This window comes from Mustela lutreola, chromosome 2 (genome assembly GCF_030435805.1).
Source record: "Mustela lutreola isolate mMusLut2 chromosome 2, mMusLut2.pri, whole genome shotgun sequence".
Classification (NCBI taxonomy): domain Eukaryota; kingdom Metazoa; phylum Chordata; class Mammalia; order Carnivora; family Mustelidae; genus Mustela; species Mustela lutreola.
In genome coordinates this window covers 107,150,326-107,177,897 of record NC_081291.1, presented here as the reverse complement: position 1 = coordinate 107,177,897, position 27,572 = coordinate 107,150,326, and the positions used below count along the sequence as shown (strand labels likewise).

At 48.7% G+C, this 27,572-nt stretch overlaps 1 protein-coding gene across 8 annotated transcripts; it reads left to right on the top strand.

The window, feature by feature from the left end:
- On the top strand, positions 1 to 26,275 carry PIGZ (phosphatidylinositol glycan anchor biosynthesis class Z). Of its 8 annotated transcripts, none has more exons than XR_009350931.1 (6): positions 1 to 1,016; positions 3,512 to 3,703; positions 7,598 to 7,723; positions 21,163 to 21,371; positions 22,820 to 24,521; positions 26,097 to 26,275. XR_009350931.1 is itself a non-coding variant. In XM_059163049.1 (6 exons), the coding sequence occupies exons 5-6, from the start codon at positions 21,254 to 21,256 to the stop codon at positions 24,385 to 24,387; spliced, it is 1,686 nt and encodes a 561-aa protein (XP_059019032.1). In that variant the 5' UTR covers positions 1 to 1,016; positions 3,512 to 3,703; positions 7,598 to 7,723; positions 14,422 to 14,485; positions 21,163 to 21,253; the 3' UTR covers positions 24,388 to 26,275. The 8 variants fall into 8 exon arrangements, 7 of the variants coding, with proteins under 7 accessions (XP_059019032.1, XP_059019033.1, XP_059019031.1 ...); XM_059163049.1 differs by adding an exon at positions 14,422 to 14,485 and having other exon boundaries at positions 22,820 to 26,275; XM_059163050.1 differs by adding an exon at positions 14,422 to 14,485 and having other exon boundaries at positions 21,160 to 21,371; positions 22,820 to 26,275.
- Positions 26,276 to 27,572: the final 1,297 nt, after the last annotated feature.

The window sequence follows — 27,572 nt, the reverse complement described above, 5'->3', positions numbered from 1 at the left end:
CGCGCCGAGCTCCGCCCGGTAGCCCCCGGGTGCGGGCCTTTTTTCCCCGCGGGGGGCCGGAGAGGTGGTACCCGCGCGGCGTCCTGCGCCGATGGGGGCTGCGCGCCACGGCCCCACGCCCTCCTCCCAATCCCCTGCGGCCCAGCTGCCGGCTCGCAGTCCCGCACCCGCACGCTCTGCTCGACCACCTCCGAGGGCCTGGCATCCCGACAGAGGAGCCCCGGCTCCCGGGCACACGATGACCGCCCCCCCTCCAGCCCCGGCTGTCGGGCAACGTGGGGCCAGCCCTCTGGCCCCGACTGGCGGAATGCATTAGAGGGTAGCGGCGCCCGCCAGGGACTGCTTCCAGGGTGGAAGGCGCTGCAGCTGGCGACTGCGGGGACCCAGCTGCGTTCCGGGAGAATCGCCCCGGCCTCTCTGGCGCCGCTTCTGCGACAAGGCCCGCAGAAAGACGCCGAAGCGCCTCTTTCCTCCCGGACCTTCTTGCTCTCAGAGCAGGTCCTCAGAGCCTTAGCCAATCCCCACCCACGCAGAACTCCGAAACTGTCGTTTTGAAGGACAGAGGAAGTATGGCCTAGAGACGTTTTGTTGAACTGTTCCTCGAGCTAATAAGGCGGCCCCCAGGCGTGGCGCGCCAAGTAGGGGGCTGCTAGGGGCATGGGCTGGAATGCGGGGAGGGGAGAGCTCAACCACTGCCCCGCGTGCCAAGGCCCCGGGGACACCCGGACCCTCCGTAATCACTCTCCCTCCCCGTGGCCGCAACCCACCACGGGACCTCAGGGGACGCACTTGGGCGGCCCCGCCCGCCGGCGCACTTGTCTCCAGCCCTCTCCGCTCCGTCTGGCGCACTGCGTGGTGCGCCTAGTTTCCCGAACCCCGCAGAGCCGCAGCTGCGTTGAGGACACACCGCACCCCTCCGGCCCTCTGGTCGGGGTGTCTCCGGGCCCACCCCCAGTGCAGGCACTGGGGGACTGTCGACGCCAGCGCCGCAGGTGCAGCCCAGAGGCCGCGCGCCGGTGAGTCGGCCCGGGCGGCTCCAGCAGAGTTGATGGGGATCAGGGAAGTAGGAGGGCAAGGCAGGGAGGACGGGCAGTTGCTTCCCTTCCCACTTTTGCTAGTGTCCAGGACATGAGCAGATGCTCCAGACTGGTGAGGCGGTCAGTTTCCCCCAGACCCGGGACTGCGGGCTCTGAGCACTGACCGGACCCAGCCTAGGGGAGACAGGAGCCTGTCCGTGACGCCTTCTCGAGAAAGCGAGGTGAGGCCGTGAGTATACTTTATTTAGAGCGCTAGCCTGGGACCCAGACAGAGGCCTAGGCTTGACTCCTTTCCTGGTAGGAGCTGTTGTTCTTTGGTAGTTCTGCAACTTTACAGAGCCTCACTTTCCTCATCTATAAAATGGGAATATCGTGCTACCTCCCAGGGTCCCCGTGAGGACAAACCCAAAAGACGCTGCAAAGTGCTCAGCACTCAGTCTGTGAAGCACAGAAAGATCTGCATTAATTCAGGCGAGAAGACTCTCCACTTCCGGTCCTGCCGGGTGCACTTCGGGTCATGCCTGCCCTTTCACAGACTGGGAGGATGGGCTCTTTGCCCAGGAGTCGCATGCGCGCAGGGACAAGGGCAAAAGCTTGTAGTCCAGGAGGCTCAGGTAGCCCTGAGAGTGAGCACCTACTGCTCTGGTTGGTGTCGGTCTGGACCTTCGCGGGGGAGGGGGATGGCGAACATACTCTGTGGCAAAAATGGCTGCGGTTTTCCTTAAGGGGGACATCCTTCACCGTTACTTCTGAACGTCATTCTTCACCCTCAGACACTTAGGCCTCATAAAACCGGAACCAGTGTCACAATTATTAACACCCAGAAATTCCCCATACAGAGCAGAGTTCCCGTTTTGCAGATGGGAGCCCTGCGGTCACAGGTTGTTCATGAATACATGCCAGTCAGTGGGGATCCCTTAGTGCCTTCCACGCTCCCGCAGGTGTGTTCCATGCCCTGTGTAGCATTCTCTCTTAATGAAAGGATAAACACGGGTTCCTTTGGCCAGCCTGGGGAAGAAGGAAGCCAGAGTCAGGCTTCCCTAGGCGTCCAGGGTGGGGTGCCCTGCAGGGCTTACTGGGGCCTTCAGGGTCGATATGAGGATGAAATCGACGCCGAACAGGCAAACGGACTCAGGACAGCCGCTCTTGCCCTATGCCCTTGCGATGGGCTTTAGAGTTTGGACAAGATCTTGGCCTTGAGGAAGACGGTCCTTGCGCGTCTTATCTGAAGATGCCTTTGGCTTTTGGGCTGGGGCCGCCTCCTCCGACACTCCCTGTCCTGCTGTCTTTAAAACCTGTTCGAAATGCTGGGTCCCCAGAAGGGGTGGAACCGTGGGATCCCCCCCGCCCCACCCCGTAAAGCGGCGCCCCAGAGCTTTGTTGAGAAAGTCTGAGTTTGAAGGTAAGGACATTCCTTGGCTTTAGAAGAAGCCACCACACCATGGCTGCCGTTGTGGACCACGCTCGCTCACAGCTGTGTCCCCAGGGCCGAGCAGTGGGCGCGGGAGAGAGATGGGGCACCGAGAGCCGGCCCCGCCCTCTGACTCAGCGAGAAAGGCTAGTGTCTCTGCACACCCGCAGCTCTCCGGAGCCGCGCGGTCTCCCTTCCCGTCCTCTCGCCCCACTGAAGCGATCTCGTCAGCAGCTTCCCCGCCACCCCCGCTCCCGGAGCAGTGGTTTCCGCTTCAGAGTACCCCTGCCACCGAGATGGTCTCTCCCTAATGCCCGCCTTCACACAACCCCCCCGCACACGCGCTGGGATGCCCCTCGTCTGTGGTTATCAGCGCCGGCTTCCCGGCCCCGCAATTAGAGCTCCGTGGCCCCGGGCGCTGTCCCTTTATTCTAGAACCTGCTGTTCCACTGCCCTCCTGGAGACAGTCACTTTGCCCCCATCTCCCCCAACCCTCCCTTCATCCCCGTCCTGGAGAGGGCCACACAGCTGAAGCCGCAGGACTGGATCTCCACGCGGGTAGTTTAGCGTGCTCCTGGGCAGGCATGAGCAGCCTCGTATCCTGATTGGGTTTAGGTGAGTAGTGGCCACACCCCGTGTGTGGTTGGCTCCTCCCCCTTGAACACCTGGTGGAAGGGACCAGTCCTGCAGCCTCGCCTCCGCCGGGGGAGCCGCAGTGGAGCCGCACCCTGGTCTTTCTGGAGAACTTACCGCACTTGTTAAGTTCAGTGTCCTGCTGCGTGGTCAGCTCCTCTGGGGACCTCCGACTCTGTCCTTGACCTCCGCCCCACAGTAAGCACACCGGGTCGATTCTAGGGGCTGAGATAGGTACCAGCAGATCCCAGACCTGGAGGAATCTCAACCAGAAGAGGCTGAGAAGCAATCAGACAGAGCCAAGGGTCTGCACCCTTGTCCTGAAGTACAGGACTCTGTGGAAATGAGATTGGGGAGGGCTTCTGGGGGATCTCAGCAGTTGAAGCAAAATGAATAATGAAAGAAACCACTGTTGTGTTTTGTTTTTTAGGATCTTATTTATCAGAGCAAGCAGCAGAGGGAGAAGGAGAAGCAGACACCTCGCTGAACAGGGAGCCCCATGTTGGACTGGATCCCAGGATCCCAGGATCATGACCTGAGCTGAAGGCAGATGCTTAACTGACTGAGCCACCCAGGCATCCCTATGTTTGTTTTTTCATGTTGTCTTCACAACAGCTCTGAGGTAGGTACTATTGTTAACTTCATTTTTGTCATGAACAAGTGACAGCAAGGATTTGAAACTGGGCCTAGGACTCCAAAGAGGGTTTTAACCTTTATATTATAAGCATATATGGCCAAGGAAGCAAGGTGAGCAGAGGCACTGGGGTGAGAAGGCAGGACAGAAGGGGTTAACTACAGAAGGACATGATGTTTCTGGAGTGCCAAGTTCTGCACCCACAAGGGTGAGAGTGGGGCTGGTGGGGACTGGTGGGCCTTGTAAGCCATTACCAGTTGGTAAAGTATGCCACTCCTGATTGTGGGGTCGTGAGTTCAGTGAGTTTGAGCCCCACTTTGGGTGTAGAGATGATAGGGAAGAAGGGAGGGAGGGGGGCAGGAAAGAAGTGAGGAAAGAAAATTAGTATCACTTAGTGAAGGGGTGAAGAAGGAAGATGACCCCTGGATTTCTGGACTGAATAACTGGGCAAACGGTCATTCCCTCCCTGCTGTAGGGGATGAGGGCAGGGCTGGTTGTCGGGAAAGTGATGAGTTCTGGTTGGCTTCCCTGTGTTTGATGTGGGAGCAGAAGCCTATCAGGCAGTGGCTCCAAGATCCAGGCTCCAGGCTCAAACAGACTGGGTCCAGCGCCTACCTTCATGAACCTACTAGTTCTGTCTCACTGGGCAAGAAACTTGATTTCTTTAAACCTGTTAATTCATCCATAAGATAGCAACAGTAATAGAATTTTAGGGTTGGGATAAAATGAGAATAAAAGGAGACAATGTGCGGTGTCTGGGAAAAAATACATATAGAAAAATGGCAACTCTCTTATCATTGTTATTATTTATTATCAGTAAATCTGAAGCTCAGAGAAGAAGCAATTTCAGAAGTCATCAAATGGAAGTTGAAACCAGGAGAGTAAATGAGATAATCCAAAAAGAGTGTAGAGGCTGAGAAGGGTAGAAGTTGAACACCAGGAGCCCTGGCATTTCAGGGGTAGACAGAGGAAGAACAGCATAAAAACAAATGGTTATAGAAGAAGGAGGAAAGCCACCAGAGCTTGGTGCCGAAGAAGCCACACAGCTGACTGATCCTCTGTCTTCTTCCTCCTCCCTAACAGAACCTGATGTTGTCAGGGTCAGCATGTTCTGGATTCTGTGTGTCTCAGAGAAGGTAGCCCACAGCCCCAGCTCGAAACCAGCAGCACAGTTGCCCCTGGTTATCCCATTGCCCTTGCCAGTGAAGGTTTATGGAGTGTATTTGATCCCTTTCTGGTCAATGGGGCCTGGTGGAAAGTCTGTTGAGGAGCTTCTAGAAGATTTCTTTGATTTAAAAAAAAAAAAAATGCCCATGAAGACGACAACCACAAGGAGATATCATTTTACACTCACTAAGATGACTAGAATCAAAGTCAGATAACATCACATGTTGGCCAGGATTTGGAGAATTTAGAACCCTTATGCATTGCTGATGGGACCATAAAAAGGAACAGACGCTTGGAAAACAATCTTGCAGTTCCTCAAACAATTAAACGTAGGGTTACCATATGACCCAGCATAGGTATAATACCTAGGAAAATGAATAAATTAGGTCCCACAGAAACTTACACACAGATATTTATAGTGGCGTTATTTGTAATAGACAAAAGGTGAAAACAACTCAAATGTTCATTGACAGATGAATGGATACACAAAGTATGCTATATACAAGCAGTGGAATTGTATATAGCCGTAAAAGCAGATAAGTACTGACACAGGCTATAGCATGAATGAACTCTGAAAACATCATTTTATTTTATTTTTTTTAAGATTTTATTTATTTATTTGACAGAGAGAGAGATCACAAGTAGGCAGAGAGGCAGGCAGAGAGAGAAGAGGAAGCAGGATCCCTGCTGAGCAGAGCCCAATGTGGGGCTCGATCCCAGGACTCTGAGATCATGACCTGAGCCGAAGGCAGCGGCTTAACCCGCTGAGCCACCCAGGCGCCCCTGAAAACATTATTTTAAGTGAGAGAAGCAAACCACAAAAGGCCACATACTGTATGATTCTAGTGATGAAAGTCCAGAATAGGGAAATCTGGGAGATAGGGAAATTGGGAGAGAAAGTAGGTAGCACTTGCTTAGGGCTGAGGTGGTGGCAGGGGAATGGGAGATGATTGAATCAATGGTATGCATTTTCTTCTTGAGGTGATCAGAATGTTCTAAAATTGACCAGAGGTGGGGCGCCTGGGTGACTCAGTGGGCTGAGCCTCTGCCTTCGGCTCAGGTCATGATGTCAGGGTTCTGGGATTGAGCCCCGCATCGGGCTTTCTGCTCAGCAGGGAGCTTGCTTCTCCCCCTCTCTCTGCCTGCCTCTCTGCCTACTTGTGAGCTCCCTCTCTGTCAAATGATAAAAATGTTTAAAAAAAAAAAAAAGATAAAAATTGACCGGAGGCAATGGTCGCACAAATATGTGAAGATACTAAAGCTATTGAGTTGAACACTTTCATTTATTTATTCGAGGAAGAGAGAGAGAGGATAGGGACAAGCAGATTCTGTGCTGAGTACAGACCCCATGTGGGACTCACTCCCACAACCCTAACATCAAGACCTGAGCCAAAATCAAGAGTCAGACTTAATGGACCAGCCACCCAGGCACCCCTGAATTGAACACTTTAATTGAGTGAATGAATTATTATATTCACTATATCTGAATAAAATATTCATTATATCTGACTAAAACTGTTGCAAAAGAAGCAACAATAAAAGTGATACACGAGGAATCTATAGACTTCTCTCAGTGTTGTCATGTCTGGATGGAATGGCTGAGACAAACTGTCTTGCTACCAGCCTGAGGACCATGTCCACACAAAGAGGCAGAAACCACAAGGGTCACTGGAAAGTAGCAAAGGAGCCCCACTGGCACCAAGCTTTGGTGGTCTTGTCATATGATGTAATGAATTGTTAAAGCCTGTGTGAATCAAAGTTTTTGTTGTTGATATTGTCTCCAAACAACTGGAATCACCATGGGATTTAATATAGGGAAGTAGTTGCTTATGAACCTTGGGAGCTTCTGGATGGTCAAGATCTTGACTTCCAGAACACTGCAAGACTGACCCTCCATAGGAGCTGCTGCCTCTGTGGCTCTGTTAGGAGAAGGCGACACAGGAAGCCAGCACCGGAACTGCTGACTTCCAGAGCACAGTGATGCAAGAGTTGGTCAGCCTAGGCCAAACCACCCCAGCTGCCTGCCAGCACCCACACAGCTGGTGAATTAACAAGGAACACTACATCAAAAAACTTATCCATCAGGGCACCTGGGTGGCTCACTCGGTTAAGGGTCTGCCTTCAGCTCAGATCATGATCCTAAGGTCCTGGGATGGAGCCCTGAGTCAGGCTTCCTGCTAGGCAGGGAGTCTGCTGCTCCCTCTCCCTCTGCCTGCCGCTTCCACTGCTTGTGCTCTCTCTCTCCCTCTCTTTCTCTGTCAGGTAAATAAATAAAATCTTTTAAAAAAGAGAGAAAGAAAGGAATAAAACTTACCCATCGCCTTGACCTTACTTGCCAGAAGAAAAACAAAAGGAGGAAGGAAAGCTTTTACTTGGCTTCTACGTCCCAGATGTCTCCCTTCTAATGACCAACTTTTCTGCTCCTTATTTCTGCTTCCATCTCAGACCTTCTCTCCCACATCATTTTTCCTTCTGCCTAATATATATATTATGTCCTTTGGAATGTTCTGAGAGTCTGCTTGTGGAGATCTTTCAGTTTTGATTTGCCAGAAAATATCCTTGTTTTGCCAAAAAGTTTTGGACATGGAAGGTAGACTGCTAGTTATTGTCTTCATTTTCTTTTTTTTCCCCATGCATGTATGTCTGTCTATCTGTTCTTGTGGGAGGCAGGGGAGCATGTGTCTGGACCCTTTCATGGTTCTCCTTCCCCCACAGGGTGGACCCAATTGTGGACTGGGACCTGGGGCCCAGAAGGTCCTGAAGAAGGGTGACGAGGGGCCCTTCAATGTGGAGGCACTGGATGAAATCAGAATGAGACACAGGGTCAAGATGGAAAAGCAGGTGAGTGCAGGATGGTTTCGCTGGTGTGGTAAAGCTCGGGGACTGAGAAGCTCTAGAAGGCTGTGGGGACAAGCACCGGAGGGGTTTGGGGAGGCTGTGCTGCTCAGAGCCATGGCCCAGAGCATCCACTACCCAGGAGACCTACGCAGAGCCCAGGTGTCCCCTGCTGCCAGTGCCAAGTTACTTTCTCTTAGCATAAGAAAGTCCTCATGCTTGAGGGCTTGCTACCTACAGCCACCTCTGGTACCAAATGACCAGAGTTCAGTATGAGAAATAGAAGCCAGCAGAAAAAGAATTTATATACAGGAACTAAAAATTGTGGGGCATTGGGAGAAGGAGTTGTCATTTGGGCCTCCAGGGGAGACTCTGAACCCCCAGAAGTAACTCATGAGAGGGACCACCATGCATGTGACAGTCGGGCAGGTGTAAAGGCTCCCTTGGAACTCAGTCATATTTAGTTGCTGAGAATCAGGACACCACACTAACTGCAGCTGTGTCTCTGTCCCTACAAAGCTGGGGACAGACACTGGAAAGCTGCTGCAGGAAAAACTCCATATCCCCATAACCTTGTTTGCCCAGAGAAGACAAGGCCAACTGCAGAAATATGCTTGTCTCACATCTGCTTTCCTGGTTCTTTTTTTTTTTTTTTTTTTTTAAGATTTTATTTATCTATTAGAGAGTAAGCAAGTGAGCAGAGGGAGAGGGAGAAGCAGGCTCCCCGCTGAGCGGGCAGCCTGACATGACAGGGGGACTTGATCCCAAGATCCCAGGATCATCACTTGAGCCAAAGGCAGATGCTTAACCAACTGAACCACCCAGGCACCCCTGCTTTCTCTATTCTTAAAACCTAATTTGTATAACCCAACTTCCAGGGGATCTACAAAAGGCAGCTTTTTGTTTCAGGCAGACTCCTGACTGCCTTTTGTGGTATAGGAAGGCACTGCAGAAGGTGACGGGAATTGCGCAAGGGCTCCCTGTTGTCAAATGGCATATGCAAGGTGGGGGCCTGAAGTGGTCATTGGGTTTGACAATTGGAAAAGCAAGGAGGCTCTTGAGGGCTGTGTCAGCGCAGTGGAGATGGGCAGAGCCAATGAGACATGAGGAGCGAATTCGGCGAACATGGATGTTTTAAGGAATCCTTTGCAGGGCCATTGAGAGAGGGATAGCGGATTGAGGGCGGCTCAACTTCAGAGAGAGTTTGGGTTCGTTGTTTTTCTAGGAATGGTGGAGAATCAAACATGCTTATGATGAAGGGAAGGTGCCAACTGAAGAGAACAGAGGGAGCAAGGATGGGGAGATTGTGGCTGGTAGGAGGGGGCGCTTACAATGTGGGAAGATGCTCATGATATTGTGCTAAGCAACAGAAGCATATAAAACAAACACTGTGTGGTTCCTTTCCTCTTTTTCTAAAAATTATTTTTTATTAACATATAATGTATTATTAGCCCCAGGGGTACAGGTCTGTGAATCGCCAGGTTTACACACTTCACAGCACTCACCATAGCACATACCCTCCCCAGTGCCGTCACCCAGCAACCCTATCCCTACCCCACCCACCCTGCAACCCTCAGTTTGTTTGGTGAGATTAAGAGTCTCTTATGGTTTGTCTCCCTCCCGATCCCATCTGGTTTCATTTTTTCCTTCCCTACCCCCCAGACCCCCCGCCCTATCTCTCAGATTCCTCATATCAGAGAGATCATAAGATAATTGCCTTTCCTCTTTAAAAGTATATTAGAGGCACTAAAAGGCCTCACTGAATTGTCAAACAGCCCCCAGAGAGACCAAACTCAATCCCATGGTTGCTAGACGCAGCTCTGAGAAGTAGCAGGCCGGCCGCAGGCGTGGGTGTGGGCAGAGCCGGTAAGTAGAGGTCGGCTTCTGCCATCCCAGCCAGTCCCTCTCTTACCTTGTCCCTACTCTGGCTTGTTCTGTAGGCCTTATGTTCAGGTCATTATCCCAAAGGTCCCCTGATCACCCACTGTCCCGTACATGGAGGAGCAGCCTCCCGGCAGTTCTAGAAACAGCTTCAGAGGCCTTGACATGGCATTTTCCCATCCCATCTACCTTCAGTAATTGTGAAGACACCCAAATTTCCCGTAGGCGTTTGGGGACCACATCCTGAAAAAGCACCACTGTGACTGCAGCATGGTCCTCTCACGTTTCCTGTTTCCTCTCAGATAATGACCACAAGATTCTCTGACCAAGGCTGACTCCTGAGTGCATGACTTCCTTGAAAACTACCTGACATAGTTTAAACTAACTTAGCTTTTCACAACCCCCATCTTATCTCTCAGCGTACTTATTTCTTATGCCAACCCTTCTCTTTACAAATAAATGTGAAATAATAATTCATATATAATCTATCTGATGTCATTATTGTATATGCATTCTGAGCCTGGGACCATTTCTAATCATTATCGGGCCCAGGCTTGGGTGGTTCTTTTGTTCTTGTGGGAGGGGTAGTACCTGATCATGTGAATTCAGGCTAAAAAGCTAGACTGAAGGTAGGCTTGTGGTCACACCTTCTCTGGGGAGAACCTGTGCCCTCCCTAATCTGATTAGCATTAGATTCCAAGAAAGGCAGTTCTTCTTGCATTCCTCTGTATTATTTGTACAAAACCTATTATAATAAATATAATAATATGTGGGCTGAACAAAAGATAAGGAATGCTAAGTCACCAGAGCAGGGGCCTAGAGAGGTCTGCAGAGCCTTGAAGCCAGACCTGGACTCGGGACATATGCAGAACTGAGTGCATATGAGCATGGGTTTTTGTGATCTCTCAGAACCGGCAGGATGGAAGATAAATCCTAAAGCCCACGAGAGAGAAGCCTGACAGGAGATTCTCTCTAAAAACGGGGACTCCAGAGGACTACATTCTCAGTATAAAGGGAACCTAGGAATAAACTGTTCCATCCCCAGAGGACTGTAAGAAAACTTGCCTTCTTTGGATCTCTAGGCTAATCGAATCAGGGTGCAGGTAGGGCAATCTGTTTCTGGGATTGTAACCACAAACCTGCCCTCATAGAGATTTTTAGCCTGAATTCACATGATTAGGCACTTGCTTCTCTGAAAACAGAAACAAAACCCTGTAGCCAATAATATGATCAAAATTGGTCCCAGACTTGTGATGCCCCCAGGTACCTGACAGAAGCAAGTATAAATCCTTTTCAGTGGAATTCAGAAATTTGCCTTCATCCCTGGCCTCAAATAATTCCCACAGGTTATATCCAAGGAGTAAATGAAAGAAAATAATTTAGTAAATATAGAAGTAAACAGGGCATGATGAGTGAGAACCAGCAGAAACAGCACAGCAGATTCAGACCTAAAAAACTTTAGATGTTGAAATTATCAGATCTAGTATAACAAATAAATATGCTTAGTGTAACATAAAAATAAAAGAGCCTTGAAAATATGACAAAAGAGAAACAAATGTGGAAAAAAATCGAACAACTCATAGGAAAGAAAAATATAAAATTGAAAGGTAAAACTCAATAGTTTTTTTTTTTTTAAGATTTTATTTATTTATTTGACAGACAGAGGTCACAAGTAGGTAGAGGGGCAGGCAGGGAGAGAGAGGAGGAAGCAGGCTCCCCGCCAAGCAGAGAGCTCAATGTGGGGCTCGATCCCAGGACCATGGGATCATGACCTGAGCCGAAGGCAAAGGCTTTAACACACTGAGCCACCCAGGTGCCCCTCAATAGTTTTTTTTTTAAGAAAAAGATTTTATTTATTTGAGAGAAGAGAGAGAGCATGTGCACGAGTTGGGGGAAGAGCAGAGGTGGAGAGAGAAGCAGACTCCCCGCTAAACAGGGAGCCCGAGGCAGAATTAGATCCCAGGACCCTTAACCATCTGAGCCACCCAGGCACTTCTCAATAGGTTTAACAGCTGGTTAAATACAGCTGAAAGGATGATTAGGGATGTGGAAGATAGAGCAGAAGAAATTAGTTGAAAGACCAGACAGACAAAGATATAGAAAATACAAAAGTAGAAGTTAAAATGACATGGAAGATAGACCAACAAGGTCTACCGTACATTTAATCATACTTCCAGAGGGAGAATAAAGAAAGAAGAAAAAAGAGGTAATATTTGGAAAAAATTAAAAAAGGAAGATATACTATCTATAGATGAAAAAGGACCCTTATCCACAGAGTCAAGAAGCCAAAAACGTTTTCAATTATGCTAAAAAGAAATGCACACCCAGGGGTGCCTGGGTGGCTCAGTGGGTTAAAACCTATGCTTTCAGTTCAGGTCATGATCTCAGGGTCCTCGGATTGAGCCCCATATCGGGCTCCCTGGGATCCTGCTTCCTCCTCTCTCTCTGCCTGCCTCTCTGCCTACTTGTGATCTCAGTCTGTCAAATAAATAAATAAAATCTTTTTAAAAAGAAGAAATGCACACCCTGAATCATAACGTAGTGAAAGCACAGAACATAATGTATTAAATATTACAGTACTGGCCACCACCGGCAGCCCCCAGGGCACCCCATCCCTGGAGGAATTGCTATCAAAAGGCGATACCAAGAACACTGAGGAGGAGCTAGAGGAAGCCCTTTTGGAGAGATTGTGGAGACTATCAGATGTTCCCAGAAAGTCTCCCATCTGGGGCTGGAGCCCCTTTTGATCTGTCTGTCTTTGTGGCTCAGAAACCAGATATTCCATGGCAGCCCTACGGGTTGGGATACCTCCTTCACGATCCCCGTTCTCCCTCTTGTTCTTGAGACGGAGAAGTTGCAAATGGGGCAGCAGCAGCTACAGCAGTGGCAAATACTTTGTAGGGCCTCACATAGGGTTCTCAGGAGGCATGCCAAGGGCTCAACCTCCAATTCCTGGAAAGATCTAGATTGTTACTCTGTGACTTGTCTTGGTGGGACAAGTTTGAAAATTCAACAGTGTTGGAACTGTTGATTATTTGGAGTTGTCCTCTTCCTTTTTCTTTTTTTAAATGCTGGTACATTGATCTCTCTACACATGCCATGGAGAATTCTCCCCAGTGTCTCCCGGAGACTCTCAACTTGCAACTGTGCCCTCCACACTGTCCCATTTCTTCTGCTTTCACTCTGATACCAGAGTGCAGTAATGCGGATGGTTACGCCAGCTCTGGCCATCCCACCCCTTTTGCCAAATCCCTCGTGATGGGAGAATCTTCTCTCTCTCCCACTGAGGCATAGGGACTGATGCTCCTGGGAAGTATGTGCCGCTGGCCATTTTTGTGTTTGAGCATGGAGATGTTGGGAAGGGACATAAACATGGTATGAAATAAAGAAGGCATTACAGCTATAGTTGAAAAGCAGCTGCTGTGAATTTCTGTGTTGGAAAGGAGGAAGGGCTGGCAACAGCTTTAACCACAGGGTGGAGACCATGGAGGACAGAGCAGGAGCTCATTTTCTTGCCCATTTTGGCTACTAGAGACCTGTGTGTGTGTGTGCATATGTCTAAAACAGAAAAAAGGGCTCGGTTTTTGTGTTTTTTTAAAATTAATTAATTAATTAATTAATTCGACAGAGAGAGATCACAAGTAGGCAGAGAGGCAGGCAGAGAGAGAGAGAGGAGGAAGCAGGCTCCCCACCGAGCAGAGAGCCTGATGCGGGGCTTGATCCCAGGACCCTGGGATCATAGACCCGAGCTGAAGGCAGAGGCCTTAACCCACTGAGCCACCCAGGCACCCCTTGGTTTTTGTGTTTAAATATTAAAAGTGATTCCAACGGAAAAAATTTAAAAATAAATATTAAAATGTTATACTAGTATATACTAAATAACAGAAAGCTCATGTAAGTATATTAATATCAGAGAAAATATTTTAGGGACAAAAAATGAGAGATAAAAAGATAACTGTATAGGGATGCCTGGGTGGCTCAGTCAGTTAAACATCTGATTCTTAATATTTCAATTTAGGTTGTGATCTCAGTGTTGTGAGATCGAGCCCATGCTCAGCGGGGAGTTTGCTTGAGATTCTCCATCTCCCTTGTCTCTCCCAACACCCTCCCCAGCACATGCACTCTTTCTCTAAAATAAATAAATCTTTAAGAAAAGGTTAGGGGCACCTGGTTGGCTCAGTGGGTTAAGCCTCTGCCTTCGGCTCAGGTCATGGTCTCAGGGTCCTGGGATCGAGCCCCGAGTTGGGCTCTCTGCTCAGCAGGGAGCCTGCTTCCTCCTCTCTCTCTGCCTGCCTCTCTGCCTACTTGTGATCTCTCTCTCTCTGTGTCAAATAAATAAATAAAATCTTTTTTAAAAAGATACATTAAAAAAAATAACTGTATAATGATAAAATGTTCAATTTTCCAATAAGGTACAACAGTTCTAAACTTTTATAAAAACAATGACATAGCTTTAAAAATGAGCAAAAATGACAAAATCACAAGGAAAATTAGAAAAGCTCATTACCACATTGGCTCTTTCAACACACATTTCTGTGATGTGTAGAATAAGCCATGGAAAATTATTAAGGATATAAAAGGTTTGAGCAACACAAGAAACTTGATCTAAAGAACAGGTGTGGAACTCTGTCTCCAGTAACTAGAGGATATATAGTGTTCTCCAGCATCCGTGAAATGTCTGCAAAAATGGACCCTTACATATTAAATGTTAGAGGTGGGGAGGGATGAATAGGCAGCGCACAAAGGATGTTTAGGGCAGTGAAAATGCTCTCTACAATACTATAGTGGTGGATACGTCATCATACATTTGTTCAAACCTATAGAATATTCAACATCAAGAGTGAACTGTGATGTAAACTGAGGACTTCAGGTGATGACAATGACAAGGTGGGTCCATCAGTTATGACAAATGTTTCGCTCTGGTGGGGAATGTTGATAATGCAGGGGGTGCTATGCATGTGTTGGGGGAGGGGGATATATGGGAAACCTCTATAACCTTCCTCTCAATTTTGCAGTGAACATAACACTGCTATAAAAAATAACTTCTTAATAAAAAAATTAAGTTCTTCAACTATAAAGCATTAATCAAAGGAGAAATTACAATGAAATTTTTACCAACAAGGGTCCTTGGGGTCTCTGAGCAATAGAAATTTATTAGAGGCCAAAAGGAAGTTCCAGGCAAGGCTGTTATGGGGGTTTATGCTCCAGCACCAGGAAGACAGCACAAAGGAAAGTGTTCTTCTGCCAGCTCTCCAGACAAAAGCAGGGGGAAGTTCTTAAAGAGATTGTGACAGGAAAGGAGTGACATCGGAGTGTGCAGGGTGGAGAGAGACACAGGAAGTCGTGTGTGCAGACACAGTGAATAGGACATGCTTCCTTAGGCATTGGATGTCTCATTAATATGAGATATGAGGTTTTAGTATTATAATGAGGGGAAAGGTCAGTGACAGGCCAGCGCTGGGGTCCACCCTAGCGCAGACTAGTTTGAACCCTTCCTTTTATAGGCATCCTACTTTGCATTATTGCAAGATATGCTAGTCAAGAGGCAGAGGGTTTCCACTATCAAGGAACACTAGATTTCCTGGTCAGGACTAAGGGGATCCCAGTCCAGTCCCTGCTCTGTCTCAGGATTAGAAAATCTTGATAACCAAAGGTGATGAAAATATGGAAATATTATATAGGATAGCTTGTGGGATGCAAGTGATACAGTATTTATTTTTTTTTAAAGATTTCATTTATTTATTTATTTCAGAGAGAAACAGGGAGAGAGAACACAAGAGGAGAGAAGGTCAGAGGGAGAAGCAGACTCCCTGTGGCGCTGGGAGCCCGATGGGGACTCGATCCCAGGACTCCGGGATCATGACCTGAGCTGAAGGCAGTTGCTTAACCAACTGAGCCACCCAGGAGCCCTTAACACAGTATTTAAAGAAAAATGTATTATCCTAAATATTTCTCATAGAAAAGGGGTTCAAAAATTAATGAGCTGAAAAGTTAAAGGCTCAAAATGAATGAGCTAAGCATCCATATCAAACGGATATGGAAAATAATCTTCCAAAATAATCTTCCAAAATAATCTTCCAAAAAAATAATCTTCCAAAAAAAGTAAACAGAATGAAAAAATAAAGATAAGAAAAATTAGGGTGCCTGGGTGGCTCAGTCATTAAGCATTTGCCTTTGGCTCAGGCCATGATCTCAGGGTCCCGGGATTGAACTCTGCATCAGACTCCCTGCTCAGTGGGAAGCCTGCTTCTCCTTCTCCCACTCCCCCTGCTTGTGTTCCCTCTCTTCTGTCTGTCAAATTAATAAATAAAATCTTTTAAAAAAAGAAAAAATTACTTTTTTAAAACAAGGTTTTATTTTTTTATTTGACACAGGGAGAGAGAGATCACAAGTAGGCAGAGAGGTAGGCAGAGAGGGAGGAGGAAGCAGGCTCCCCGCCGAGCAGAGGGCCCGAGGTGGGGCTCGATCCCAGGACCTCGGGATCATGACCCGAGCTGAAGGCAGAGACTTTAAACCACTGAGCCACCCAGATACCCCAAAAAAGAAAAATTAATTTAAAAGGAGATGAAAGGGAAAAAAAAAGAGCGAGGAACAAAACCAGAAGTCCATTTTTCAAAAAGATTAATAAAGTTGACAAAATGTTGGTGAAAAGGATCAAGAAACAAAAAGAAAGCATAAGAAACCAACATTATAGGAATAGAAATGAGTTAAGAATTCAAGCCACAGTTTGGAAAAGGGTATTTCTCATGCAGCCAATATAAAGAATATATAAAGAATTCCAACACATAGTAAGAAAAAATGGTCAGAAGGAATTCCATGGAAGCACCAAAAATGTTCCACAAGCATTTGAAAAAGTGTTGGACCACGTTAGTGATCAGGGAAATGCATGTAAATAGCCCCAAGATTCACAGAATCAAGCTGTTAGACAATCCCAAGCATATTGAAGCAGTGGGTACTGTAACGTCTGCTGGCTGGTGGGACCTCTGAGGACCACTGAGCATTGTTTAATGAAGTTAAAAGTATGCATGCCCAAGACCCAGGGATCCCATTTCTAGGTATGTAGTTCAGAGAAGTCTTGTATAAGAGTGTATTTATAGCTGCATGCTTAGGAATAGAAAAATGTGTCAACACCTGGAGATGCTCTTGCAGATAAAAACAGTCCAAAGGGTAAATTAATTTTAGTATACCCACCCAGTGGAATACCACAGAGCAATGAGGACGGACTGCAGCTGCTGGGAACAGCATGAATCCCCCCACTAGAATCTTGAGTAAAAGACACAAGTCACTGGTAGGTTACATGAAGAATTATCGCATTGATCCAAAATTCAAACACAGAGGGGCATCTGGGTGGCACATTCGATTACATGTCCCTCTCTGGGTTTCAACTCAGGGTGTGAGCTTGGGTGGTGAGATGGAGGCCCTCATCGGGCTCCACACTTAGTGTGGAGTTTGCTTGAGACTCTATCCCTCTGCCCCTACCCCTACTCTCTATCTCAAATAAATAAATAAATAAATCTTGTATTTTTTTAAAAAGATTTTATTATTTATTTATTTGTCAGAGAGAGAGAGAAAGTGTGAGAGTAAGCATAAGCCAGGGGAGAAGCAGATGCCCCACTGAGCAGGGAGTGCGGCACTCGATACCAGGACCCTGGGGTCATGACCTGAGCTGAAAGCAGATGCTCAACTGACTGAGCCACCCAGGTGCCCCAAACAAACAAATCTTTAAGAAAAATAAATAATAAAATTCAAACACAGTTATAAACCCCAGATTATTTAGGGGGTGGTGGTCAGTTTTTTGTGTGGGCTTGACTAAGTGATAGTCCCCAGTTAATCACACACCTGCTGCTGTTGAAGGTATGTTGTAGGTGCGATGACAGTCCACCATCAGCTGACTTTAAATAAGGGAGGTTATTCTAGATAACCTGTGTAGACCTGACAGAATCAGTGGAAAGGTTTTTAGAATGAACCAAGGTGTTCCTGAATAAGAAATTTCTCTCTGTGGCCTGCAGCTTCTCCTGCCCCAGAGAGACCTGCCCTTCCTGATGCCCTAGAGATTTCAGATTTGCCTAGCCAGCTCCCCAAATGCATAACCCAATTCCTTGAGATTGATCTTAATGTATATCTCCTCTATATACATTATGTACTTAATGTATATGTATATATCTGTCTGCCTGAACGATACAGACAAATAGACTTTATTTAGCGATACAGACAAATAGACTTTATTTACCGCAAGTGGTTCTAGAGGAACAGAATCTCCTGACTTTTATGAATAGAGGTTCTGTGTTTTCTGGAATTGGTTCTCTAGACTGATAAGATTTAAAGGCACTAATGACTCTATTTCAAGTGATAAAGAGAGCACTGGTAGTCCATGGAGTGACGTGGCATTAGAGATAGCCCAGAAGGTTTTGGGTGACCGTGTATGTGATGTCTTTGCTGAGCTTCCAATTCCCAGCTCAAGGTCTTCAAAAAATGACCTTTGTGTGCCCCGAAAGAGACCCTTCTCTCCTGTTATTTGCAGGGCTGAAATGGCCGAAAACCAAACCCATAATTTCATCCTGTGAGCTGTTCAATTACAGTGCACTTTGAATCCCAGCCTGGAAGGAAAGTTAAAGTGAGGGCATGTGAGCTGGCAGAGGGGCAAACCCCTGGCTCCAGGGGTTCCCAACAGACCAGTTCAGCCACTGAGAGGCAAGTGGTGGTGAGACAGGAAAGGAATTGATTTCAGGAAGGCCAATATGGGAAGACAGTGGACTCTGCAAGTGGGTGGTAAAGGTCAGGTCTATCATTGTCTTGGGGTCACTCACATGGGGCTTTCTGGCCCAGGGCCATCCTTATTGCTTGAAGGGGTAGGTTTGGTCCTCCCTCCCCCCCTCCCTGGGGTGCTTTGCTGGCAGGGTCTTTTGCCCAAGTTAAGAGATAAGCTGGAGGGCGCCTGGGTGGCTCAGTTGGTTTAGTGACTGCCTTCAGCTCGGGTCATGATCCCAGAGTCCGGCATCTGGCTGCCTGCTCCATGGGGAGTCTGCTTCTCCCTCTGACTTTCTCCCCTTTCATGCCCTCTCTCACTGTCTCTCTCACAAATAAATAAAATCTAAAAAAAAGGAGGTAAGCTGGAAAGAAGGATAAATGAAGATGTGGTCCATATATACAATGGAATATTTTTCAGCCATTAGAAGCGAAGAATGCCTACCGTTTGCATCAACAGGGGTGGAACTGGAGGGAATTATGCTAAGTGAAGTAAGTCAAGCAGAGAAAGACAATTATCATAAGGTTTTACTCATATGTGGAACATAAGAAATAGCATGGAGGATCATAGGGGAAGGGAAGGAAATCCAAAAGGGGAGAAATCAGAGAGGGAGATGAACCATGAGAGACTGCAGATCCCGGGAAACAATCTGGGCATTTCAGCAGGGAGGGGGTGGGGAGGTGGGGTAACAGGGCGATGGGTATTAAGGAGGGCACATGTTGTGATGAGCAGTGGGTGTTATATGCAACTAATGAATTGTTGAACACTGCATCGAAAACTAATTATGTACTATACGGTGGCTAACTGAACATAATAAAAAAAAAAAGAAGAAGAATTTGATCAGTGATGAAGTACAGGCTAAGGTCAAAACAGAGGAAACTGAAGTTCTTTTTCGGGCATTGCCTGGGGCGGAATGGAATCCTTGCTTGCATCCCAGCACCAAGCTTGGCCCCAACTTCTCTCTAAAAGTCGGGATACTCGTTCACTGGCTCTGGAGAAAAGGATCTGTATAATTCAGTCCAAAAGCTGGAGCAGAGATTGCAAAAGTTATCTTTCAAACTCCTCGAGGTGTTAGTAAGGATCAAGAGGCTCCTTGTCAGTCTCTACTAGATTCCTGTTCTGGCGCTTCCCTCTCTCTCCTCTCCTCTGTGAAGACATATTCCACCTGAGAACAATGGCTGTTGAAGGTCAGGCTTTAAAATACCAAAGTCAGGGGCGCCTGGGTGGTTCAGTGGGTTAAGCCACTCCCTTCGGCTCAGGTCATGATCTCAGGGTCCTGGGATCGAGTCCCGCATCCGGCTCTCTGCTCAGCAGGGAGCCTGCTTCCCTATCTCTCTCTGCCTGCCTCTCTGCCTACTTGTAATTTCTCTCTGTCAAATTAATAAATAAAATCTTTTAAAAAAATAAAATAAAATATCAAAGTCAGGGGTGAGGGGGCGCCTGGGATTGAGTTCTTCGTAGCGCTCTCTGCCCATCGGGGAGCCTGCTTCCTCCTCTCTCTCTGCCTACATGTGATCTCTGTCAAATAAATAAATAAAATCTTTAAAATAAAATAAAATACCGAATTCGGAAAAACAGTCACCACGTGTATCCTTGGAGGAGAATCAAACTTGTGTTTCTGTGTACCTGAGATGATACGAGGGTGCTGATGTCTGAGAAGGAGGTCCTTCATGCCACCGGCTGAGAGTCCTACTGACTTGAGTTGGGAGAGTAAAAATCCCCACAAGGAGGAAGTGTGTTCATGTGCTCAGGCTGCTGTCCCAGAATTCCACAGACTGGGTGGCTTAAGAAACAACAGAAATTTATTCCTCACATTTCTGGAGGCTGCAAGTCCAAGGTCAAGGCGCCAGCATGCTGAGAGCCCTCTTTCTGGCACAGAGCCACCCTCCCATTGTGTCATCTCAGTCTGTGGGGTCTCTTTTATAAGAACCCTAATCCCCATTCATGAGGGCTCCACCCTAAAGGCCTCACCTGTCTCACACCATCACATCAATCATTAGGATTTCAACACCTTAGTGAGGTGGGGCGCACACAGCCAGACCATAGCTGTAAGTTCTCATCACCTTCCAAAGGTAACTTTCAGGGTGTGTGAAGGTTGGAGGGAGTGACTGGAGACAGTGGGGTCAAATGTCATTTATTTTTGCAGGAAAATGGATGGAATGCATTGAGGTTGCAAAGTTCTCAGAAGAGCAAGAGGCAGGCTGCCATGGTTGCCTATAGACAGGAGCTGGTGAACAGAATGGGGCGGTGAGACCCGTATTTGGAGGCCACCCTAAATCCTATCTGCAGATGTCATACTTAGACACTTAGCAAATACGGTCGGCAAGTAACCAGGTCACTCAACAGAGGCCTTAGTTTCCCTATATGTAAAATGGAGACAGTAAAGAATGCCTGGGTGGCTCATTGGTTAAGTGTCTGCCTTCAGTTCAAGTCATGATCCCAGGGTCCTGGGATCGAGTCCCGCATCAGGCTCCCCACTCAGCAGGGACTCTGCTTCTCCCTCTCCTTCTACCTTCCCCCCAGCTCGTGCTCTCTCTTTCTCTCTCTCTCTCTGAATAAAATAAATAAAAATAAAATACAAAACACAAAATAAAATAATTTAAAAAGTGGCTCCAGTAAGACCCACGGCCCCAGACTGTAGAAAGGATGATGTGAGACAGGCACGTGAGGTTCCTGGTACTTAGTGAGCATTTGTAAACATCAGCTCTTATTGTTTGTAGACCTTGAATTTGTTCAGACAACTGAACACACCTTATAACAACTTGTAACAAGGTGTATAATTCACCTTGTAACAACTAACACAGGCTATCCTCAGCAGGTGCCGGTCCATGGAACCAGAATAGTGTCTGTAGCAGACTGAGAAGCCATTCCAGACATCCGCAGGATCTTGGCAGCAGTTTGATCTGAAGATGACCCTCCGTGTGCTGTGGGCCAGCCTCAGCCTTCTCCGCCTGGTGTGGTGTCTCCTGCCACAGACAGGCTACGTACACCCAGATGAGTTCTTCCAGTCACCCGAGGTCATGGCAGGTAAGTTTCCTGCATACAGTTAAGATATGCTGTTTGCATACTCAGGGGGAGAGAGAATCTATGTCTTTGGGGTTGAGCAGTAAATCCATGAGCCTGTCTGGAATAAGAACTTGAAAGTGGGGATTTCACATCTCCTTCCTGACCAGCGACATTGACCTTCTGGACAGTACTAATGAAATGCCAGCCTCTTTGATGTTTTCCTGCTTGGACCAACAGTACCGATTATTCAGAATGAAAGTTGTTTTGGACTCCTTAGTGGAGAGATTTTAGAGTGGGGCTTCCCGGGTGCTTAGGGAAACTTATACAGGGCTGTGGTCTGAGATACTGAAACTTTTCTTTCCTGGGTTCTTCTGAGGGGTGAGGGAATCCAGGCCTGGAATGCTCACTTGTTAGAATTTATCTGCAGAGGGGTATAGAATATATCCAGAGGATGGCTGACAGGGACTATGAGGCTTTTCAGATGTTGTGGGCACATGGGTTCCTCCTCCATATGGTTCATAGTTTTGAACCTCCACATGGTTCAAAATGGCTGCTTGAGCTCCAGCCATCAAGTCTAAAATGAAGTCTTTCCAGCCACTGGAGAGGAGATGGGCATGCCTGCTCTCTCTAAGGGCATATATTTTTTAAGATTTGTTTTTTTAAGTATTCTCTACACCCAACGTAGGGCTCAAACTTACAGCCCCAAGATCAAGAGTCACATGCTCCTCCGACTGAGTGAGCCAGACACCCCTTTAAGGGCATATTTTGAATGTCACATACTTTTTGCTCATTTCCATCCCATTGGTCAGAATGTATTACATGAACACACCTAGCTGTGAAGGGAGCTGAAAAATAGTCTTTATATCTGACCAAATGCCCAAGTGAAGAGACTAAGGAAGGAAGAAAGCAATGGATACTGGGGAAACATGCAGCTGGCCCTGCCATAGGGCTCACAGCTGGATTTGTTTCTTCAGGTGAAAGGTCCAGTCTTTGCCAGTTTTTTTAACCTGAGCCAGTAAAAAACCAAAAACGAAAAAACCCAGCCAGATTGATCTGACTTTGATTTTGTTTCCTTTTCACCTTCTTCTTCTTTTTGGGGGGTGTGTGGGGGGTGATATTTATTTTAGAGGTGGGGGAGGGGCACAGAGAGATAGAATTTCATGCAGACTCCCTGATGAGCATGGAGCCCCAAGCGGGGCTGGATCTCAGGACCCTGAGATCATGACTTAATCCAAAATCCAGAGTGGGATGCTTAACTTACTGAGCCACCCAGGCGCCCCTCCCTTTGGGTTATCGCCTACCTAACCGTCAGGTCCGCTGCAACATAAAGCAGTAACCGGCGTAAAACCCGCGGTCCCCAGAGTTCGGGGAGTGTGCACGGCACGCTGACGAGGGGGTGGGAACATCTTGGGGCTGCAACCCTTGTCTTTGAGCTTGGACCTGGCTCAGCTCCGCTTCTCTGTCCGCAGAGGACATCCTGGGCGTGGAGGCTGCGCGGCCTTGGGAATTTGACCCCAGCAGCTCTTGCCGCACGGTGCTCTTCCCGCTACTGACCTCCGGCTCCGCCTTTTGGCTGCTCAGGCTCTGGGAGCAGTGGGGGCCGCGGCGGGGCCCGGTGAGTGGCTACGTGCTGCTGGTGGGGCCCCGACTCCTCCTCACCGCCCTCTCCTTTGCCCTGGACGTGGCCGTGTACCACCTGGCCCCTCTGTGGGGGGCGGAGCGCTGGAACGCCCTGGTCCTGCTGTCCGGCTCCTACGTCACCCTGGTCTTCTACACGAGGACCTTCTCCAACGCCATCGAGGGACTGCTCTTTGCAGGGCTGCTGGTGGTGGTGTCCCCCAGGTTGGCGTGGAGCCCCACCCACAGGAAGCCCGCCCCGGGCCCGTGGGGGCACAGCTGGCTACTGGGGGGCATCGTGGCTGCTGGCTTCTTCAACCGGCCCACGTTTCTGGCCTTTGCTCTGGTCCCACTCTTCCTCTGGAGCAGCCGCGGGGCGGCGCACTCCGGCTTCAGGTCGCTTGCGAAGGAAACACTGGCGCTGCTCCCGGGAGCGAGCCTCGTGGCGGCGGTGTTCGTGGCTGTGGACAGCTGGTATTTCTCCAGTCCCTCTAGATCCAGCACCCTCGTTCTTACGCCTGCCAACTTCTTGTACTACAACCTGGATCCTCAGAACCTGGCAAGGCATGGCACACATTTGCGGCTCACTCACCTGGCCGTCAACGGTTTCCTGCTCTTTGGGATACTGCATGCCCAGGCCCTGCAGGCGGCGTGGTTACAGCTGCAAGCCTGCCGCCGGGCCTTTGCACAGATGGGCTTCCTGAGGGCTCTGGGGCACAGGAGCCTGCTCTCTGGCCCCAGGTCTTGCCTCCTGCTCCTCTACTTCACGCCTCTGGCCCTGCTTTCTGCCTTTAGCCACCAGGAGGCTCGGTTCCTGATCCCCCTCCTAGTCCCCCTCGTCCTGCTTTGTAGTCCACAGACCCAGCCTGTGCCCTGCAAGGGCCCCCTGGTCCTCTTCAATGTCCTGGGCGCCCTCTTCTTTGGCTGCTTGCACCAGGGGGGCCTAGTGCCTGGCCTGGGGCACCTGGAGCAGGTGGTTCATGCCCCCGCATCCCCCAGCCTACCCACCCACTACACACTCCTCTTTACCCACACCTACATGCCCCCCAGGCACCTTCTCCACCTCCCAGGCCTGGGCTCGCCGGTGGAGGTGGTGGACCTGGCTGGGACTGAGGACTGGGTCCTGTGCCGAGCCCTGAACAACTTCACCAGACAACCAGCCTGCCAGGTGGCTGGTGGGCCATGGCTCTGCCGCCTCTTTGTGGTGACCCCGGGCACCGCCAGGCCTGCCATGGAGAAGTGCCACTTCCCTCTCAAGAGTGAGACGCTCCTGTTTCCCCACTTGACCCTGGAAGACCCACCAACCCTGTCTTCTCTGCTGAGTGGGGCTTGGAGGAACCATCTCAGCCTTCACATCTTGGAACTGGGGGAGAAGCCTGGCAATGTGACCAAAAAGCCACCACCCATGAGTCGGCCATAGGTGAAGGTACCACTGCACCTTCTGTGTGGGTAGCTGGGCTGGAACAAAGCACTGATTCTCTTCCATTCCTCTCCCTTCCAGAGGTCCCACTCCTGCCTCTCCTGTGCATAGGCTTTGGCTGCTCTGCCTTCTGGGTAAGCTGGCACCCTTCTCCCCTTGAAGACCAAAGATCTGACCAGTCACAATCCTGACACCAATTTCCCCAAAGAACCTGGTGTAACCGGTGTCTGGTGAACAGCCTCAGGTCTGTTCCTGCCCTATTCCTTCTAGCCACTGTGATATTTTGATAAGTAGTAGCACCTGGTTATGAAAAGAGAGAGATCTGCATGCAGATGGCTTCCTCTCTCAAACCTTCCAGGATGCCTTATCTCTTCCTGTCGGATAACCCTCCGGCTTCCTAGATCACCAGGAAGGAGGCAGTGGTGATTTAGAGAGCAGGCAATTCAGATTCCAGAGACCCGAGTTCTAGTCCCTGGTCTACTTGCCACTGTCTGGCTGTGTGATCTTAAGAAAGCCCCTTCCCCTCACCTCGCCTCAGTTGCCAATCTGTACAGTGGATAAAATTTCTCTGAGGTGTCTGCCAGCTAACACTGTGTCATGCCTTGGTCTGCAGTGCATGTCCCCCATCTAAACAAGCATATCTGTCCCAAAGCTCTTTAAGCAGCCCTGGTGTGGCAGTGTATTTAATGGTACTCTGGGGCCTGCTGTCTCCGCATGGGGTTATTACCAAAACAAATAGTTCTAGAATTGCTCTCCTCACTCTCTTCTACTCCTGTCCCTGAGGGAGGGGGTAGGACCTTTCTGCATCTCACCCTTTAAGGATCATTCTTCCGGATTGGGGAGCCCAGATGTTCCCCGTCCTCAGCGGGCCCTAGTGGGAATGGAGAATTAGTAGCTGTCTCCACTTGGGAGCTCTCTGGTGCTCCCAGAGACTTCTTAAATGCAGTCTGGTTGCTCACTAAGCTCAAAGCCCCCATCAGAAACCGCTTCATAGGATAGAGAGCAAACCCCATGCCATGTGGGTGATGAAAGCTATCATCACAGCTCCAGGCACGGGTGCCCCCTCTAAGAGCACCCCTAACCAATCCACTGGGAATGTGAGGAGCTGCAGCACTCACCCTGTCCTCATTCTCCCTCCTCAAATCTCTACCACCTCCTGAAAATAAGAGGCACCCAGGCCACAGAAATCATTGAGCTGTAAATCAATACAGAGCTGGAGACCAAACCAACACTTGACCAAGCCTGAGCATTCTTCTAGTCCTGACTTCTGCTGGCTAAGGTTTGGGGCAGCGCAAAGCAGCGGCCCTCCCAGTCACGCTGTTCCGTGGCTGCTGCTTGTTCTTGGTGCCACACGCTCCTCCTGACTCCAACCCCAAAGACAGGCAGGGTCAGTGATATGCTAGTAAATGTTTAGCAACCATTCTTTGGGGGCACAAAAGCCCCCATGTGGAGCATTTGCCGATTTCCATGGCGTAAATACTCCCACCTGACTTGATTGCAAACTACCACAATGATGCTACTGAACTCCAAGCTGAGAGGAGATGCCAGTAGACATTGGCTCCAGCAAACTACTGGACTTTTCCCTCTTTTAAATTCTGTAGTAATTGCTCTTGTGGTTTATGTTTCTATGAACCTCTCATTTGTCTTCCTATCCCTAGTGCTTAGCGTCATCTTTGGCACACAGGAAATACTTCCTCTTTTCTTTGCAGCCAAAGATGGCTTTTCTGCCCAAGTGCCATCTTGGAGACACCTGACTCCAGGGTCCCAGACTCTTCCCCCAGTTGGATCCACAATCTCAGAATTTCCTGGAGGAATTCCAGGAAATTGGTTATAACAGTCTGTGTAGATTGTTGATGGTCTGACTTCTAATAAATTTGTCCATAAAGCGTTTGTATCTAAGTTTATGCAGCATCAAGGGAGGAATCAGAATTGCCCTGCAAGATAGCAGGATGAGTTGCTTCCCTGCTTCACTCTCTAGCAGAATTTAGGAAAGCTTGAAAAGCATGCTGGGAGATTGCCACCAGGGGTGGTGGGAAGAATCTGATGTTTCTTTAGTAATAGGCTTATGGGTGGGATGGCAAGCCGGTGACTACAATCACTGGAGTCTCCTCCAATGAAGCAGAAGTCATCTGAAATCACCTGCAGCTGAACCAGAAAGGACCAAGTTTTCTCTCTCTGCTCCGACTCCTTCTACAAAAACAGAGAGAACTTAGTTCTTACCCACTTCCATGAGAAATAAACACAGCCCCCTTCTCTTGCTTTCTTTCTTTTCTTACCAAAATGACCAGTTTGTCTAGCAGCTTCATTGCTTCCTGCCCTGCTTCCCTTTTTGTCCCTGCCAGTCTGGAAAGAGACCTCCCAGTGAGTGTGCTTGCCTGTGCTGAGGGTAGGAAGTCGGGCTGGGGACAGCTAATACTCTGCTGCTGAGATCCAGAGACAAATGAGTGGGATTGAGACCAGTGTGGCAGGAAGGCCAGAAAAGGAACAAGCTCCCCAGGCTCCTCACTACCAGCCTCAAAGGAGGATCCAGAGTTGCCTCTGATCTGGGATGAGGATTTGTCCTTTAATAGGATTGGGGTGTGGAAAGGATGCCAAACCAGGACTTTGGTCATGAGGAGAGTGGGACTCCAGGCCTCAGGATTAAACAGCAGCACCTCCAATGGGATGACCAGGATAGGATATCAAGTCAGAAGTATGAATATTTAGAATGTTACTTTAGCTTCTCCAAACCCACAGCAGGTCTCTCCACCCCTATCCAGCTCTTTCTCTGTACCTATCAGAAAGGCCAGGATATAAATTCTGGTTGGTCACCAGCCTCGAAGCATTTTGCATGATTAACTAAAGAGCAATCAGAAATTCGGTCAGAGGCCTCAAATGACCAGGCATTTCTGTATACCACGGATTTTCCACTCATGGTTCCAACAGCTGTCTTGATCGTATCCCAGGTCCTCTAAAACTGGCAAGAGGAATCCAAGTAGTTTGTTCCATAATAGGCAGTTCTGACGCCCCGTGGTGATAATGGAGGTCGGGGAGGTGAAGGCAGGCACTGAAGGTCAGGGTAAAGGCTCAGAGACTTGCGGTTAAGGACTGAGGCCCTGGAATCAAACATCCCATCTGTGTAAGGATGCAGCCCACGTCCTCCTATGAAAGTTGCTGTAGGGAGTGAGATCACCCACACAGACTGC

Excerpts from the sequence above, each read along its gene's own strand:
- PIGZ (XM_059163046.1), top strand. The coding sequence starts at position 21,254 with ATGACCCTCCGTGTGCTGTGGGCCAGCCTCAGCCTTCTCCGCCTGGTG. Across the intron at positions 21,372-22,819 it reads GTCACCCGAGGTCATGGCAG|AGGACATCCTGGGCGTGGAG; the intron begins GTAAGTTTCCTG and ends CTCTGTCCGCAG.